This window comes from Diaphorina citri, unplaced genomic scaffold (assembly GCF_000475195.1).
Source record: "Diaphorina citri unplaced genomic scaffold, Diaci psyllid genome assembly version 1.1 scaffold223, whole genome shotgun sequence".
Lineage (NCBI taxonomy): Eukaryota > Metazoa > Arthropoda > Insecta > Hemiptera > Psyllidae > Diaphorina > Diaphorina citri.
This window is the reverse complement of record NW_007377660.1, coordinates 2,989-21,048: the sequence shown is the minus strand read 5'-3', so window position 1 is coordinate 21,048 and position 18,060 is coordinate 2,989. Positions and strand designations below refer to the sequence as shown.

The 18,060-nt window shown below is 38.2% G+C and overlaps 3 protein-coding genes across 4 annotated transcripts; 2 read left to right on the top strand and 1 right to left on the bottom strand.

Moving 5' to 3' along the window:
- The first annotated feature begins 1,798 nt into the window (after nucleotides 1–1,798).
- LOC103506215 lies at nucleotides 1,799–5,569 on the top strand. 2 transcript variants are annotated; one of them, XM_008470603.3, is made up of 5 exons: nucleotides 1,799–1,951; nucleotides 3,077–3,302; nucleotides 3,617–3,710; nucleotides 4,216–4,440; nucleotides 5,062–5,569. In XM_008470603.3, the coding sequence occupies exons 2-5, from the start codon at nucleotides 3,079–3,081 to the stop codon at nucleotides 5,173–5,175; spliced, it is 657 nt and encodes a 218-aa protein (XP_008468825.1). In that variant the 5' UTR covers nucleotides 1,799–1,951; nucleotides 3,077–3,078; the 3' UTR covers nucleotides 5,176–5,569. The 2 variants fall into 2 exon arrangements, with proteins under 2 accessions (XP_008468825.1, XP_017298256.1); XM_017442767.2 differs by lacking the exon at nucleotides 1,799–1,951 and adding an exon at nucleotides 2,527–2,650.
- A 965-nt stretch (nucleotides 5,570–6,534) lies between these two features.
- On the bottom strand, nucleotides 6,535–8,371 carry LOC103506219. The gene is made up of 2 exons (XM_008470608.1): nucleotides 8,367–8,371; nucleotides 6,535–7,747 (listed from the first exon to the last, which is right to left on the bottom strand). Exons 1-2 carry the CDS (start codon nucleotides 8,369–8,371, stop codon nucleotides 6,535–6,537), a joined length of 1,218 nt encoding a protein of 405 aa, XP_008468830.1.
- A 565-nt stretch (nucleotides 8,372–8,936) lies between these two features.
- Nucleotides 8,937–11,205, top strand: LOC103506218 (the record flags this gene model as incomplete). Its single annotated transcript, XM_026821339.1, has 3 exons — nucleotides 8,937–9,062; nucleotides 9,568–9,792; nucleotides 10,682–11,205. Coding segments are annotated over 3 exons (465 nt in total), but the record flags the coding sequence as incomplete, so codon positions are not given.
- Between the last annotated feature and the right edge of the window lie 6,855 nt (nucleotides 11,206–18,060).

The following is an 18,060-nucleotide window of genomic DNA, read 5'->3' as shown; positions in this document are numbered from 1 at the left end:
AAAACGAGATATTCTCAAAAAACCCTTTTTTTAGCCGCCATTTTGAAACGGGATCGACCGTTACGGGATTACAGTACATCCTAGAGAAAAAGTGTAAATGTATGAAATGTAGGAAAGAAAAAAACAAACAACTTTCTAATCTATTGTTATTAGAAAAAAATTAGCTGAAAAGAGATATTATGAGAAAACCTCTTTTTTGGCCGCCATGTTCGAAAAACCCTTACGGTACGGGATTACGGTACATCCTAGAAAAAAAGTGTAAATTTACAAAATGTAGGAAATATAAATATAAAAAACTTTCTGATTCATTGTTATTAGAAAAAAGTTACCGGAAACGAGATATTATCAAAACCCCGTTTTTGGCCGCCATTTTGAAAAAAGGCCGCCATTTTGTTTGTGTGCATGATTTTTGGTGTCACCCCTTCCTAAAAGTTTCATATTTTCCCAATGAAGGTCCATACCAAATTTGGTGCTTTCCTGAATAAATGCAGCTTTTGGCCAAAATTGTGACGTTAGGCCACCCACTAAAAGAACTAGGTACTGTGTAGATAAAACTGCAATATTCTCGGAGAGTAAAAATTAAGAAGAAGAGAGGGGGTGGAGGAGGGAGAAGAACAAAAGGAGGATGATGAGGGTAGGAGGAGGAAAAAGAGGAAGAGGAGGAAAGGGGAAGAAATTGCGCCAGTCAACTCTACTTTCTAGTTGTCAAAAACATTAAAAGCCCGCGACTTTAAAAGCCTTTCCTTATCAATTGAAAAGACGGCAAAAAAGATGAAAGGCCTTTGAAATTGAACTCGTATCTTTCTAATCAGACTACACTATTTGCTGTCTGATGTAATTATGTCAACTTGGAGAGAGGTAGGAGAGAGGGACAGAAAAGTTGGTCAAAACGTCAGACGAACCTTGTTCCTCTTGACAAACGGGGGGGGTCAATTTAACACGACTTCCTGTCTTGCCAAATTATAGGGTATGGACATGGGTCGTGTAGGGAATTTTGATAGGAGACTGATGGCCGGTTTCACCAAAGACTAATCAGATATTTCGGTTTTAATGGAGAATTTTTCACATTACAAAAAGGAGACATCATTTCTAGATTTGAAGGCGTTTATTTGCATTTTTTTTTTAAATAATTTGCAAACACTTTTAACTCCATTAAATTTCTAACTATCTATTTAATCACTAATTAATCATTACGTCTTTGGTGAAACTCGCCATGAAGGATGAGATATTTGGGACAGTAGATATGGGCAACAGCACCTTTATTCGAACTTGCTGAAGCATGAAGCACCCAGCCGTTTTCTAACATACGAAGTGTTCTTCCAATTTTGATTAAATTCGACAGACATTTTCAGAAGAAAGGAAATTCGCAGAATCCGTTTGAACCTTCGGGAACAATAAAGTAATATTGATATGATGAAGACAGTATATCTAGTACCTAGAATAGGGAATTTTTAATAGGAAAGTTCAATTTTTACTGAAATACATAGGTACAAGCTGTCTACGTCTGTGTAGGTATCTACGAAACAAGTTGACATCCAAAACTTTCTTCCATCCTTGAAATGATAGGAAGCATATTATTGTACAACATAAATTCCAAAGTTTTTATTAAATAAAATGGTCAACAAAAAGGAGAAAACTGTTCCTATTCACTTCTTACCCCTTACAGGAAATTCTCAAATCTGTGTATGCAAAAAGCACGACAAAAAGCTTCGACTGAGGGGAAAAACAGAGGGAAGGAAAATGCATCCCAAGTCAAAACATTGCTCAGCTGTGGGGGGACAATATTGATTTTCTCAACATTAGCTTTCAACAGTTTATAAAGAACGAATGTGTTACTTTTATTTAGGTACGTTATTAGTGAAGGTGTAAAAGGTGTATTTTATTAATTTTGTGTTGCCAATAAATAAATCATTATTTTCTTCATTTGGATAATTTTGACCATTTTCAACAGGTAATCAGCAATAACAGTATTTTACACAAGAACACCCCCCTTCATAAGCTAGGTTCACTATATCCTAATAAGCTGGTAGGTATTTTATTTTATTTTCTAATGATATTGGTGCTATGCTAATTTGAACTATCTAGACATTAATATCCTCTTAGTGTCTGAGAATTACCTAATACCTACTTAGGTACATTTTTACCTCAGGAAATGGGGTCAAGAGAAGTAATTTTACAAAAAAAATTCTAGGTATGTTCCCCTGAAGATTAGGCAGGTACATCAAGACTGTAAAACTGTGTCCACACATAGTCGAAACCGTACACCACCTCGACAACATAGATTCACCTCTTCAGCTCGTCGATTGACCATCGATCGACGGGGTCGACTATGTGTGGACGCAGCTTTATAAATTCTATTCCTTTCTCGTTCTTGCTCCAGATATGTCGGACTGTGTGCAAAAAGCACGACAAAAAGCTTCGACTGAGGGGAAAAACGGAGGGAAGGAAAATGCATCCCAAGTCAAAACATTGCTCAGCTGTGGGGGACAATATTGATTTTCTCAACATTAGCTTTCAACAGTTTATAAAGAACGAATGTGTTACTTTTATTTACGTTATTAGTGTAGGTGTAAAAGGTGTATTTTATTTGTGTTGGCAATAAATAAATCATTATTTTCTTCATTTGGATAATTTTGACCATTTTCAACAGGTAATCAGCAATAACGGTATTTTACACAAGAACACCCCCCTTCATAAGCTAGGTTCACTATATCCTAATAAGCTGGTATTTGTTTTATTTTCTAATGATATTGGTGATATGCTAATTTGAACTATCAAGAGATCTAGACATTAATATCCTCTTAGTGTCTGAGAATTACCTACCTACTTAGGTACATTTTTACCTCAGGAAACGGGGTCAAGAGAAGTAATTTTACAAAAATTGATTTTTCTAGGTATGTTCCCCTGAAGATTAGGTAGGTACATCAAGACTGTAAAGCTATGTCCACACATAGTCGAAACCGTACACCACTTCGACAACATAGATTCACCTCTTCAGCTCGTCGATTGACCATCGATCGACGGGATGTGTGGACGCAGCTTTATAAATTCTATTCCTTTCTCGTTCTTGCTCCAGATATGTCGGACTGTCTGGAAAGGACCTGGGAGGCCATCACCGCCAGCTACGGTATTGACGACAATTTCCGCGACGAGTGGTGGATCAAAATCCTGCAGAATTACAGCGACGAACGCCGCAAGTATCACAACTTGACCTTCCTCGAGAACAAATTTAAACATTTGGACGAGGTCAAGCATAAGATCAAAAACATCAACGTTTTGTCCTTCGCTATTTTCTTTCAATAGTAAGTATGTGTACAACTGGGCATATCCTGAGAAGCATGATGAAACACTTGCAAAGGATATTCTGGACTTTTGTAGAGCCCATACATTCACCTGTAACAGAGGGCCGTATCCACGATTTTGTCGAGGGGATGCTCCAAATTTTGGAGTCTGGCCTACAATAACGGAGAAAATGAATGGACACACCTTTCAAGACTGTTTGGGGTTAATCTCAGAGCATACTCAAAGATAACATGGAATATCGTAGACGCTAATCTACTTCGGAGATTACCCGTTATAGGTAAAATAACATCCTGTTCCTTCTTTTGGATTTCAGTTTGGAATACGACCCTAGTCAAGGACAGACTTGTCAGGATAGGAATCTGGAACAGTTCTGGAAATTTGTCAATGAAGCCAGGATATCAAATCAGGTAATAAAGTTCGTTCACAGTTCAACAATTCCTTAACTTCCTTTGCCTCTTAGGTTTCATGTGTACCAAATTGTATGCTACTTTGCTTATACATACCTATTTAGAGATAGCGACTTCCTGAGGAGCTATATGTCTCTCATATTGAGTGACACTGTTGTCTCTCAATTTGGGGACGCCGGACGTGGCTCCGCCCTTATCTTAAATAGTTTTTCTTGGTTCCAAACATATTGAGAATAATTCATTTGTACTTTGTACTGGGGATTGGGGATAGTCACCACATTGGGCTTGGCACTCGAAGTGCTACACAATAAAACAAATCAATGATGTGTCCTCCATGGAAGCTGGGGTTGCTTCTCTTCAACTATACGGTTTGTTTCTCACCTCCCCTACTTATCACTTACCAAAATTGAAGTCTAAGACGTTGCTGTTTATAAGTATAGGTATTACTTTTGAAAATCTCAAAATACGTCACTGCAACAGTTCTTCTCTTCTTTCCCACTTCCAGGACGACACGGGCATCTATTCCGAGGTAACTTATCTTCTCAACATCGAAAGCACGGACGAGCATAAAGCTCCCGACACGTACGGAAATGACGACATTCATTACTTCCTCGATCTGGACATGCTGGAGCTCGGCACACCTCCGGAAGACTACCTCAGCTACACGCAGAAACTGCGGGAAGAGTACGAGTTTCTAACGGACCAAGTCTATTTTAGTCTAAGAATAAAGGTGAGTAGCGGTGTAATGACGTTGAAAAATAGGGTAAAGGTGGGTTCACAAGCTTCAACAAATGGTAACGTTACATCGATGTTTGGTTGCATCCATCAATCTTGCGATTTTTTGGAGCGTAAGTTCTCCAAATAAACTTGAAAGCAAATTTGTAGTGTGCAAATTCACTTTTGAGTGATTTTTTTCGTGGAAACACACAAAGTCACAAAGGCGTAGTTTTTAGAACTTGACCTAATGCACGTGCTTTTCGTGCGCTCAGATTTATACATCGATGTTGGGTTGCATCCATCAATCTTCCGATTTTTTGGAGCGTAAGTTCTCCAAAGAATCTTGAAAGCAAATTTGTAGTGTGCAAATTCACTTTTGAATGATTTTTTTCGTGGAAACACACAAAGTCACAAAGGCGTAGTTTTTAGAACTTGACCTAATGCACGTGCTTTTCGTGCGCTCAGATTTCACAATGTTGATAGTACCCTTGAAATCCATCGATGCTTTACCGGTAGTTCTCGTAATACCGTTGGGTGTAATTAAAATTACTGATATGTTAATATGTTATCTGTATCTGTGCGTAGATGAGAGTCACTTTTTGAAATCAAGGTGTTCCCTTCCCTTCTGTTTCAGCTTTTACAGAATTTCCTACAAATCCCCAACATTTACGCCACCAAAGAATTCAGAGACCGGTACGAGAGTATAGCTAGGACAAATATTGAGCAGGAAATCCAAAGACTTCAGTAGAAATGGAAACTGTACTAATGCAAGACATCTACCAAAGCTTCATTGTAAATCTACTGTGCCATCAGTTTTGCCTTATATCGTTTTACTTTGACGAATGGGGTCTACCTTTGAGCAGATTCAGTCAGTCAACCCCAACTACCTATGTGGGAAAGACTGTAAATGAGAAAGTGAAAGAAGAATAATTAGGTGATATCCCACTTAACTGCTTATGGAGGTCACCTTTTTGACTGGCATGATGAACCATTCAAAAGGATTGGTCATTGGTCCGGAGTTGCGGGATTTGAAGACCAACTATCAGGGCAACCTGTCCCTAATCGATCTCTCTTGTTCCCTGATAACTATGGATTTAAGAGGAAGTTCCTTGAAGTAGGGCAGAACCATGCAGTTTCAGACAACATTTAAATGAGGTTTTATTTTAAAGTATACCTAGTTGATGGTACATATTTTATGTAATTTTATTTTTAGTGGGCAATTATTATTGTCTAGGTTGTGAAAAACCCAATGTCAGAAAGGGTGTGGTACTGTGGACGGACCTTTTTCTACTTTATCGGAGTTCCTTTGCTTTTTGCTTTTACAAAATTGCGATGTATTCTTGCTCCATCAGTAGCCTGTTCCACGAAAATATGGAATAATAAAAGTTACAAATGTAAAAATAATCCTAAATAAATACAGCCCCTTGTAACAATATACGGTAGGGTACTTTTATTTACAAGTTAGCCACCCTAATAATTTTCATTAGTCCATACTTTTGTGCAACAGGCTACAGGTACCATCAATATGAAATGGAATGTAGTGTGGTTCTTACCTCGTAACTGATAAGATAGGGCTTACCAGAAAGTGAGTCAGGATGTAGATAAAAGGATACTCCTTGAGTTGGTTTGCCACTTGACTAGACTAAAACCCCCCACTCTGAATAAACCTACCATCTCAGAATGTAAGACCTCAGCCTCTTCCTCACTCATAACACTGGATGTGAAATCATCCATGAAAAAATCCTCAGAGACTCTGGCACACGCCACTGGAAAGTTTTCTTGCTCATCAGATGCGAGTTGTCGTATGGTACGCAGAGATAAGTACGGACTTGACCGAACACCAAAACAAACCCTATTCATCTGATAAGTGTGGATACAATCTTCAAGGGAAGACCGCCACAAGAATTTTAAATACTTACGATGTTCATCCAACACCTTTATCTGTAGAAACATTTTAGTGACGTCAGCACAGAGTGCTATGGGAAATAGTCGAAAGTTCAATAGGATAATGAGAAGATTAGAATACAGGTTAGGACCAGTATGGAGACAATCATTGAGGGAGGTACCTGTGCTCGAGGGAGCAGACGCATCGTGAACGATTCTTACCTTAGTGGTCAACAAGCATACCTGGAACTAAAGGCTTTCCACCTGGTAAGTTCCATTTTTCCCTAGTTTGTAAATTGTGGAGGTATTCAGCACTCCATCGTTTCCAATAGTTTTGAACCAAATTGTTCAACAACTCATAACGATTCAAATGATTCAATGGGGTTTGACTTACATCTCTGGCGGGCAGAACACTGATAGGTTCAGCGTGTAAGAAGTGAGCTGGAGTTAACACACTTGGATCAGAGGGATCCGAAGATAGAGGACACAGGGGTCTCGAATTCATGAGAGCTTCTACCTGAGCAAGTACGGTTGAGAATTCTTCAAAAGTGAGCACTTGACTACCAATTACCTTTACCAGATGAGTTTTGACTGGGCGTACATTACCTTCCCATATACCACCATGGTGAGGTGCGGCTGGGCAGTTGAACGTCCATGTGATCTTAGAACTCAACAACACTTCATTCAGAGAATCTCTATATTCCCTAGATTGTAACAACAGATAGAGCTCATTCAAAGCATTCTTTGCTCCAACAAAGTTCGTACCACAATCAGAGAGAAGATACTTACATGCTGACCGCCGAGATAAGAAACGCTTTAAAGCGTTGAGAAAGGTCGGAGTACTTAAATCCGATGCTAATTCAAGGTGAATAGCTTTGGTCGCGAGACAAATGAATAAACAAACATATGCCTTAGTGGTACTTACACCACGATGTCTAGATAGAGAAATGTTAAAGGGACCTAGAAAGTCACAGCCAGTCTTATAGAAGACTTTGGATTCGGTGACTCTGAAGTCAGGAAGATCTGCCATCAAGGGATAGACAGGAGCAGGGTTATGTCTGAAACAAAAGTTACAAGCTTGGACACGCTGACGTACAACACTGCGCGCAGACAGGATCCAGAACCTTTGCCTCAGGAGAGCAAGTAACAGGTGAGGACCTGTGTGTAAATTCTTCCTGTGAACATGGTCAATAATCAGGTTAGTCACGTGGTGCTTCTTAGGAAGAAGCGCGGGATGCTGGCTCTCGAAACCAAGATTAGACTTGCCTAATCTCCCACCAACGCGAAGTACACCATCTAAAACAAAGGGTTTTAGTTTTCTAATAGACGGAGAACAGGGTTCTTGCCTCTCAATAGCTCTCAGCTCATCTGAGAACTTTTCCTTCTGAACAGCTTTCAGCTCATTCCTTCCATGGAACCGAACTAAATTTGCAGTCCTGGAAAAAAATTTATCATATTCAAGGAAAAATTCCTGTATTCTACATGGGTGGTGGAGGAGTTTTACGCCCCATTAACACCAAGTACTTAGATCATCTCAACCAATGCGGGCTTTATCCCCTGGCATCCGCTATGTTTCCTTACTACGCCCACCATCCGAACAGCATCTTCTCTCTGCCCTCAGCGCGGATCCCATCCTACCCCGTGCGGGAATTTTTATGACAGGTGGTAGGTGGTTTGTCACAGGGATGAGAATTTCAGTCTTCTTTCGGGTTCGAATATGCCTCTTTTGCATAATATATCTTGAAAGTTGAATACCTTTAATTATTTGTACCTAGGTAAAAGTCATGGGTACTTTATCTATCAGACTTTCAGCTTATCATTGATGATAATGTATTCTCTACTTTACGCGTACAATGAAGCGATAGAGAGAGAGAAAGAGAGAGAGAGGGAGAGAGAGAAAAAAGGGAGCAGGAAAGTGTGGTAAAGGAGAGAGAAAGAGAGAGAGAGAGAGAGAGAGATAAGGAGTGAGACATGACTTGTGAGAGGGAAAGAAATAGAGAGATAAGGAGAGGGAGAACGTTGTGAAAGCAGTTCAAATTGATGGCAGGCTATTACCACATTTCTTCAGGTCTATTGTAATTGTATTGAGGGAAATGAAAAAAATGTTTCGTAATTTCTCCACTAGATGTCATCATGTTTGCTGAATTTTCACTTTTTACCCCCACTCCTGACGCAGAGTGAACGCCGCATCGATGCGGCGTAGGAATGAAAAACAGGCCTTAATTTGTACAGCTGTCACCGTATGTTTTAAATCCAACCTGAAATAACCAATGTCTTTGAGCACTGAGCAGCTTAGAATATAATTATACCTACCTTTTTTTTTCTTCTTAGTTTGTTATTGGAATAAATCAATACAAAATATCATTTCTCTCTCTCTCTCTCTCTCTCTCTCTCCTCTTCTCTTTCTTCTTTTTTTTTTTTTTTTTTTTTTTTTGAACGTTTTTGGCCGTATCCAGGATTTTGTCGAGGGGATGCTCCAAATTTTTGGAGTCTGGCCTACAATAACGGAGAAAATGAACGGACACACCTTTCAAGACTGTTTGGGGTTAATCTCAGAGCATACTTAAAGATAACATGGAATATCGTAGACGCTAATCTACTTCGGAGATTACCCGTTATAGGTAAAATAACATCCTGTTCCTTCTTTTGGATTTCAGTTTGGAATACGACCCTAGTCAAGGACAGACTTGTCAGGATAGGAATCTGGAACAGTTCTGGAAATTTGTCAATGAAGCCAGGATATCAAATCAGGTAATAAAGTTCGTTCACAGTTCAACAATTCCTTAACTTCCTTTGCCTCTTAGGTTTCATGTGTACCAAATTGTATGCTACTTTGCTTATACATACCTATTTAGAGATAGCGACTTCCTGAGGAGCTATATGTCTCTCATATTGAGTGACACTGTTGTCTCTCAATTTGGGGACGCCGGACGTGGCTCCGCCCTTATCTTAAATAGTTTTTCTTGGTTCCAAACATATTGAGAATAATTCATTTGTACTTTGTACTGGGGATTGGGGATAGTCACCACATTGGGCTTGGCACTCGAAGTGCTACACAATAAAACAAATCAATGATGTGTCCTCCATGGAAGCTGGGGTTGCTTCTCTTCAACTATACGGTTTGTTTCTCACCTCCCCTACTTATCACTTACCAAAATTGAAGTCTAAGACGTTGCTGTTTATAAGTATAGGTATTACTTTTGAAAATCTCAAAATACGTCACTGCAACAGTTCTTCTCTTCTTTCCCACTTCCAGGACGACACGGGCATCTATTCCGAGGTAACTTATCTTCTCAACATCGAAAGCACGGACGAGCATAAAGCTCCCGACACGTACGGAAATGACGACATTCATTACTTCCTCGATCTGGACATGCTGGAGCTCGGCACACCTCCGGAAGACTACCTCAGCTACACGCAGAAACTGCGGGAAGAGTACGAGTTTCTAACGGACCAAGTCTATTTTAGTCTAAGAATAAAGGTGAGTAGCGGTGTAATGACGTTGAAAAATAGGGTAAAGGTGGGTTCACAAGCTTCAACAAATGGTAACGTTACATCGATGTTTGGTTGCATCCATCAATCTTGCGATTTTTTGGAGCGTAAGTTCTCCAAATAAACTTGAAAGCAAATTTGTAGTGTGCAAATTCACTTTTGAGTGATTTTTTTCGTGGAAACACACAAAGTCACAAAGGCGTAGTTTTTAGAACTTGACCTAATGCACGTGCTTTTCGTGCGCTCAGATTTCACAATGTTGATAGTACCCTTGAAATCCATCGATGCTTTACCGGTAGTTCTCGTAATACCGTTGGGTGTAATTAAAATTACTGATATGTTAATATGTTATCTGTATCTGTGCGTAGATGAGAGTCACTTTTTGAAATCAAGGTGTTCCCTTCCCTTCTGTTTCAGCTTTTACAGAATTTCCTACAAATCCCCAACATTTACGCCACCAAAGAATTCAGAGACCGGTACGAGAGTATAGCTAGGACAAATATTGAGCAGGAAATCCAAAGACTTCAGTAGAAATGGAAACTGTACTAATGCAAGACATCTACCAAAGCTTCATTGTAAATCTACTGTGCCATCAGTTTTGCCTTATATCGTTTTACTTTGACGAATGGGGTCTACCTTTGAGCAGATTCAGTCAGTCAACCCCAACTACCTATGTGGGAAAGACTGTAAATGAGAAAGTGAAAGAAGAATAATTAGGTGATATCCCACTTAACTGCTTATGGAGTTCGATGCTTTTCCGGTAGTTCTCGTAATACCGTTGGGTGTAATTAAAATTACTGATATGTTATCTGTATCTGTAGGTACGTAGATGAGAGTCACTATTTGAAATCAAGGTTTTCCCTTCCCTTCTGTTTCAGCTTTTACAGAATTTCCTTCAAATCCCCAACATTTACGCCACCAAAGAATTCAGAGACCGGTACGAGAGTATAGCTAGGACAAATATTGAGCAGGAAATCCAAAGACTTCAGTAGAAATGGAAACTGTACTAATGCAAGACATCTACCAAAGCTTCATTGTAAATCTACTGTGTCATCAGTTTTGCCTTATATCGTTTTACTTTGACGAATGGGGTCTACCTTTGAGCAGATTTAGTCAGTCAACCCCAACTAAGTGGGAAAGACTGTAAATGAGAAAGTGAAAGAAGAATAATTAGGTGATATCCCACTTAACTGCTTATGGAGGTCACCTTTTTGACTGGCATGATGAACCATTCAAAAGCATTGGTCATTGGTCTGGAGTTGCGAGATTTGAAGACCAACTATCAGGGCAACCTGTCCCTAATCGATCTCTCTTGTTCCCTGATAACTATGGATTTAAGAGGAAGTTCCTTGAAGTAGGGCAGAACCATGCAGTTTCAGACAACATTTAAATTAATGAGGTTTTATTTTAAAGTAGGTATATACCTAGTTGATGGTACATAATTATGTAATTTTGTTTTTAGTGGGCAATTATTATTGTCTAGGTTGTGAAAAACCCAATGTCAGAAAGGGTGTGGTACTGTGGACGGACCTTTTTCTACTTTATCGGAGTTCCTTTGCTTTTTGCTTTTACAAAATTGCGATGTATTCTTGCTCCATCAGTAGCCTGTTCCACGAAAATATGGAATAATAAAAGTTACAAATGTAAAAATAATCCTAAATAAATACAGCCCCTTGTAACAATATACGGTAGGGTACTTTTATTTACAAGTTAGCCACCCTAATAATTTTCATTAGTCCATACTTTTGTGCAACAGGCTACAGGTACCATCAATAACTTAATTTAAAAGGATGATACCTAGTTATTGTTTCTAAATGTAATCCTACCTATTTCTTTCACTTTTACAATATTATATGAAATAAATTCACCCTGAAAATATTTAAGTTTGTGGAAGATTTGTTAACTGTATGAATTTCTGTAAATTCCTCAACTATTTTAGACGAATTGAGGGAAATGAAATAATCAAAAACAGTACCCACAAGATGTCCAAACGTATTGTAAAAAGAGCATTTTTAAAAAAGTTTTTAAGAGGTTTGACAGAAGGAACTGTAACTGCTATGGTCTTATCGTCCCGAAATCGAAGAGAGAAGGAAGACAGGATATGAGAAAGGAGAAAATATTAAAGTACCTATATGTCTCCACTATTTTCTACACATTATGATAGCAGGTACACAAGTAGAAGAAAGAAAGGAATTTTAACTGTGTTGAAAAGACTTGAAATTTGAATGCTTGTCACATTATGTCACAAATATCGTTCCCCACCCACATAAATAATACACTTACACGTCCATGTATTCAGTGAGGGAAATGGGAGGGGACATCAGGAGGATAGGGTGTTGGAAATGGGAGCTTAAAATGATATAATATAATATGTAGGAGAAAATATTAAATTATAATATGTCTCTACTATTTTCTACACATTATAATAGCAGGTATACAAGTAGAAGAAAGAAAGAAAAGAATTTTAACTGTGTTGAAAAGACTTGAAATTTGAATGCTTGTCACATTATGTCACAAATATCGTTCCCCACCCACATAAATAATACAGTATATCCTCCATGGGGAAGGAAGTCAATTGAAAAACTGGCGGAACAAAGAATCCCTTTTGCCGGGATGAGGAGGGGGGGAGGGAATGGAAAATTGAAAAGTCTTTTTGTTTTGGACGAGGAAAATTTTCGGGACGAAACTATTTGGAAAACTTGTCCATGTCTTACACGTCACTTGCTCCATCAGTAGCCTGTTCCACGAAAATATGGAATAATAAAAGTTACAAATGTAAAAGTGATAATAATCCTAAATATATACAGCCCCTTGTAACAATATACATAAGGTAGGGTACTTTTATTTACAAGTGTTACAAATGTAAAAGTGATAATAATCCTAAATATATACAGCCCCTTGTAACAATATACATAAGGTAGGGTACTTTTATTTACAAGTTAGCCACCCTAATAATTTTCATTAGTCCATACTTTTGTGCAACAGGCTACAGGTACCAATAACTTAATTTAAAAGGATGATGGTTATTGTTTCTAAATGTAATCCTACCTATTTCTTTCACTTTTACAATATTATGAAATAAATTCACCCTGAAAATATTTAAGTTTGTGGAAGATTTGTTAACCGTATGAATTTCTGTAAATTCCTCAACTATTTTAGACGAATTGAGGGAAATGAAATAATCAAAAACAGTACCCACAAGATGTCCAAACGTATTGTAAAAAGAGCTTCTTTAAAATAAAAAAATCTGGTGTGAACATCACACGACTTTCCTTATCCTATTGAATGATGCTTATTTGAGTGTTCTTTTACCCTAACTTTGTAAAAAGAGCAAAGAGCTCTGAAAATCTCGAAAATTTCAAACTTTCCCTCCTTCACAAGAGAAATAACTTGAGACATTGAAAATGTATTGCGGGAAGTATTTCGTTTGAGCAAAGTTGTGAAGGCGTAACATAACTAATATACGAGACTGATGAGCACCTTCTTTTACTTTTGACTCGTTTTGCAAAGCTTTTTTACCTGAATCATAAGAAATCTAGTGTCTCTCTCTTAATTAATGAATATTGAAAGCAAAAATCATGTATTTTTTCCACATATTGGGATATTTTCCCCCTTTCACTGCCACAATTGAACTGATGGGTATTGGGTAAAGATCTAATCTAACGTCAAGTAGGTTGGTAGGTCGCAAGGGCGTAACATACCTAACACTAATTATTTGGTAGGTACTAATTATTTGCCTCTTGAAAAGCTTTACAATAAAACAATAAATACCTACTTGGTAAAACAATTATGAAAATTTAAAGAAGAACACTTTCAACACCTACAGACATTATCTAGAACTGATAGTCAAGTGTTCTTTATTAAATTTCAAGGTTTTATAATGGTAGAAACCAGTAACCAATTAGGTAAGTATGTAGATATACCATATATGTATCTACCCTGAATCCTGCATACATGAATAAAAATGATATCAGACGGTCAGCCTTCAAGTACTTACTAACGACGTGTTGTTGCTCCATATCGGAGATTTGTCAGGATCTTGTGCAGTCGTCTTGAAATCAAGCCTTGAGTGATGTTTTTTTGCCTCTTGAAGACAAGAAACTGGAACATCTTGCAACACCCAAGACTCAAAGAGGGATGAAAACCGAAAAACATGATGGATAAAAATGATATCGAAACTGAAACATAATTAATTATTTTTCTCCGCGAAAATTAGAATGATTAAGATAATAAATGTAATTAATTAAGCCGACGATAAGCAATTAATTTTATAATATCTCGAAAATTGTGTGATAAAATTTCAGTATTGCGGGAAGTATTTCGTTTGAGCAAAGTTGTGAAGGCGTAACATACCTAATATAGTTACGAGACTGATGAGCACCTTCTTTTACTTTTGACTCGTTTTGCAAAGCTTTTTTACCTGAATCATAAGAATTCTAGTGTAAGAATTTTTTTGCCTTTTGAGAAACTGGTAGATCTTGCAACACCCAAGACTCAAAGAGGGATGAAAACCGAAAAACGTGATGGATAAAAATGATATCGAAACTGAAACATAATTAATTATTTTTCTCCGCGAAAATGAGAATGATTAAGATAATAAATGTAATTAATTAAGCCGACGATAAGCAATTAATTTTATAATATCTCGAAAATTGTGTGATAAAATTTCGCACCACGAGATGTAGTCGATTAATCTTCCCAGACATCAGCAAAGCTTTAGACTTTAGAGCGTCTTTTCAGTTCTCTCACACTATAGTTTTTTTAGGGGAAGTTTCAAATTTTAATTATGTACAGGGTGTGTTAATAAAATTAATGTGGGAAGGAAAGCGTCGAGGTACATCATTGACATTAGAGACACAGTTTCCTGTTGGAAAAGTGGTGTTTATGGTTACTGCTATGATCATAGGTTTCAAGAAAGAAGGGCTATTTTTTTCAATAGAAAACAGAACAAAAATAATATAGTTATTTCATAAAACATGTTGTCTCGATATACTTAGGTAGATACTTTGTGTTTATAGAGACACAGTTTCCTGTTGGAAAAGTGGTGTTTATGGTCACTGCTAAGATCATAGGTTTCAAGAAAGAAGGGCTATTTTTTTTCAATAGAAAACAGAACAAAAATAATATAGTTATTTCATAAAACATGTTGTCTCGATATACTTAGGTAGATACTTTGTGTTTGATGAATCTCATGATTCTCATGCACAGATTCATTCAATACTGTAGGTGTATCGAAATGGCCAGTAAAACAGTCCAAATTCTAAGTACCTACTTAGTAACACATTTTAATTGGAACACATTTACTTCTAAATCAGAAAAAAAAAATCATTCCTTCCATTGAACCGAACTAAATTTGCAGTCCTGGAAAAAAAATTATCATATTCAAGGAAAAATTCCTGTATTCTACATGGGTGGTGGAGGAGTTTTACGCCCCATCAACACCAAGTACTTAGATCATCTCAACCAATGCGGGCTTTATCCCCTGGCACCCGCTATGTTTCCTTACTACGCCCACCATCCGAACAGCATCTTCTCTCTGCCCTCAGCGCGGATCCCATCCTACCCCGTGCGGGAATTGATGCCTCTGCCGATGGGAAGTTACCCCCGGGGTGACGTCCTTCTAGGCGGTGTCCCTGGGAGCAACATCCCCATCAACGACGTAATCCCGATCGCTGTCCACTACGGGAAAGACGGTCTCAAGGCGTCGTTTCAAACGATCGGCTACAGCCCTACCGAGCTTCGCGTGATTGCCCAGTATGATCACATTGAGGTGATGGCCTGTAAGGTCGATCCGTTGAGTGGGGCAGTACTCAAAGAGACGCGTCAGAGACTGGCAGTACCGTTCCCGATAGTGGAGTATGCCCTGCAGACTGGGGTGGAGATAGACGGCACTGTGGTTGTGTATGTGCCTTGGAGGACTTACTGATTACACCGCGGTAGGAAAGATTACGAATGAATAATCTTTCTAATTAAAAAGGTAGATGCACGTAGAAATAAATGTCTAAAAATAGTAATGGAAATCTCTGATGTTAATACCCAATTACCCACCACTTGTGGGTAAAATCTTACCCCTCTTCAAAATCAATCATCCTGTTATCAAGAAATTCCCCCTTCAATATCGTTTGTCGAGTTAAAGTAAGAACTGAGTCTTCTTTTGTTGGATGGAAGAGATCCTTAAGGAGCTAGTATCCATCCAACCACTAGTATCCTGCTTTTTCTAAAGAAGTTTTTGGAATATTCTGCCTGTTGATGCACAGCCTGTGAAGTAGAGACAAAGACCGTTTTATAAACCTGTCCTGTAATTCTGTTTCAAGAAAAGATTCTGCTGAACGAGGTACCTAAGAAAGGAGTATCCAGGATATGAAAAGAATGTGAGCTAAAATTAAAGGCTCAGTGGGTGAACCTATCCAAAGCAAAGGAACAAGAATGCCTACAAGAGAAAGAAGAAATAAATGTCTAAAAATAGTAATGAAAATCTCTGATGTTAATACCCAATTACCCACCATTTGTGGGTAAAAGCTTACCCCTCTTCAAAATCAATGATCCTGTTATCAAGAAAATTCCCCCCTTCAATATCGTTTGTCGAGTTAAAGTAAGAACTGAGTCTTCTTTTGTTGGATGGAAGAGCTCCTCAACCACTAGTATCCTGCTTTTTCTAAAAAAAAAGTTTTGGAATATCCTGCCTGTTGGTGCACAGCCTGTGAAGTAGAGACTGAGACCGTTTTATAAACCTGTCCTGTAATTCTGTTTCAAGAAAAGATTCCGCTGAACGAGGTACCTAAGAAAGGAGTACTCGTATGCAGGATATGAAAAGAATGTGAGCTAAAATTAAAGGCTCAGTGGGTGAACCTATCCAAAGCAAAGGAACAAGAATGCCTACAAGAGAAAGAGACAAAACATAGAAACAGGCAGAAGGAAGAGAGGCAAAGAGAGAGAGAGAGAGAGAGAGAGAGAGAGAGAGAGAAGAAAGAGACGAGCAGGAAACAACAACAGTGAAAATATTTGAAAAATTCGACCCAAGAGTGAAGTTAACCAAAAAGGCATCTAAAAAAAGATGAGATGAGAGAGAGAGAGAAAAAAAAGTGTCTCATAAAGTAAAAGGAAAACGAGCCATCTAAAGTACAGAGAGAGAGAGAGAGAGAGAGAGGGAAGGAGAGGAAGAGAGAGAGAGAGAGAGAGGGAAGGAGAGGAAGAGAGAGAGAGAGTAATGGTGAGTTGACTTTAAGAAGAGTCTGAGGGTAAATGGCCCATTTTCTTCGCCCCCTGTTTTTTTTTAACTTATTTGGATAGGTACTTTGGATTTTCTTGTTTGCACAAGAAGGAAAATTGGTATAATTTTTTCTTCTTTTTTTCACACATTCTTTCCCTCGTAAACTAACGCTACTAGGGCTGCTTCTCACTTTTTTCATGTCCTTATTTTTAGATTGGAATTTTTCAAGGTCAATAAATTTGGGTTTTATGATACATAATTATGTAGTTCTTTTTGAGGGTCTTTTGAAATACTTGTGAAAGTTATCCTATAATCAGATCCTACTAAATAAAGTGACGAAACAGTTTTTTGCTTTAAATGTCTTGAGACGTCGCGCGCCGGACGCCCAAGGTCTCTTTATACATAGGGTAAGTGTACCATTTATTCGCCCACCTAAAAAACGTACCATTTATTGGCCCACCTGTACCATACGCCACATAAGTCTGTGTAGTTCTTTTTGAGGGTCTTTTGAAATAGTTGTGAAAGTTATCCTATAATCAGATCCTAGTAAATAAAGTGACGAAACAGTTTTTTGCTTTAAATGTCTTGAGACGTCGCGCGCCGGACGCCCAAGGTCTCTTTATACATATGTACCTACCTATACAAAAGGTATTCCTAAGGGTCACGGTGTCATCACGAAAAAGGAGCATTTCTAGTCTCATAATAGGTATCTTCATCGTTACTAAAAGACAGAGAGGTAAAGACTTAAAGAGAGAGCTGAAACTAAGCTATGAAGAAGGAAAATGGACAACTGGGGTTGAGAAGGAACTAAAAGGGAAAAGTGGTAAGAAAGGGAGGCGAGAGAGAATTAAAAACGACATGATTCATTGGGTGTCTAATATTGACACGTGTATCTTCATCGTTACTAAAAGACAGAGAGGTAAAGACTTAAAGAGAGAGCTGAAACTAAGCTATGAAGAAGGAAAATAGACCACTGGGGTTGAAAAGGAACTAAAAGGGAAAAGTGGTAAGAAAGGGAGGCGAGAGAGAATTAAAAACGACATGATT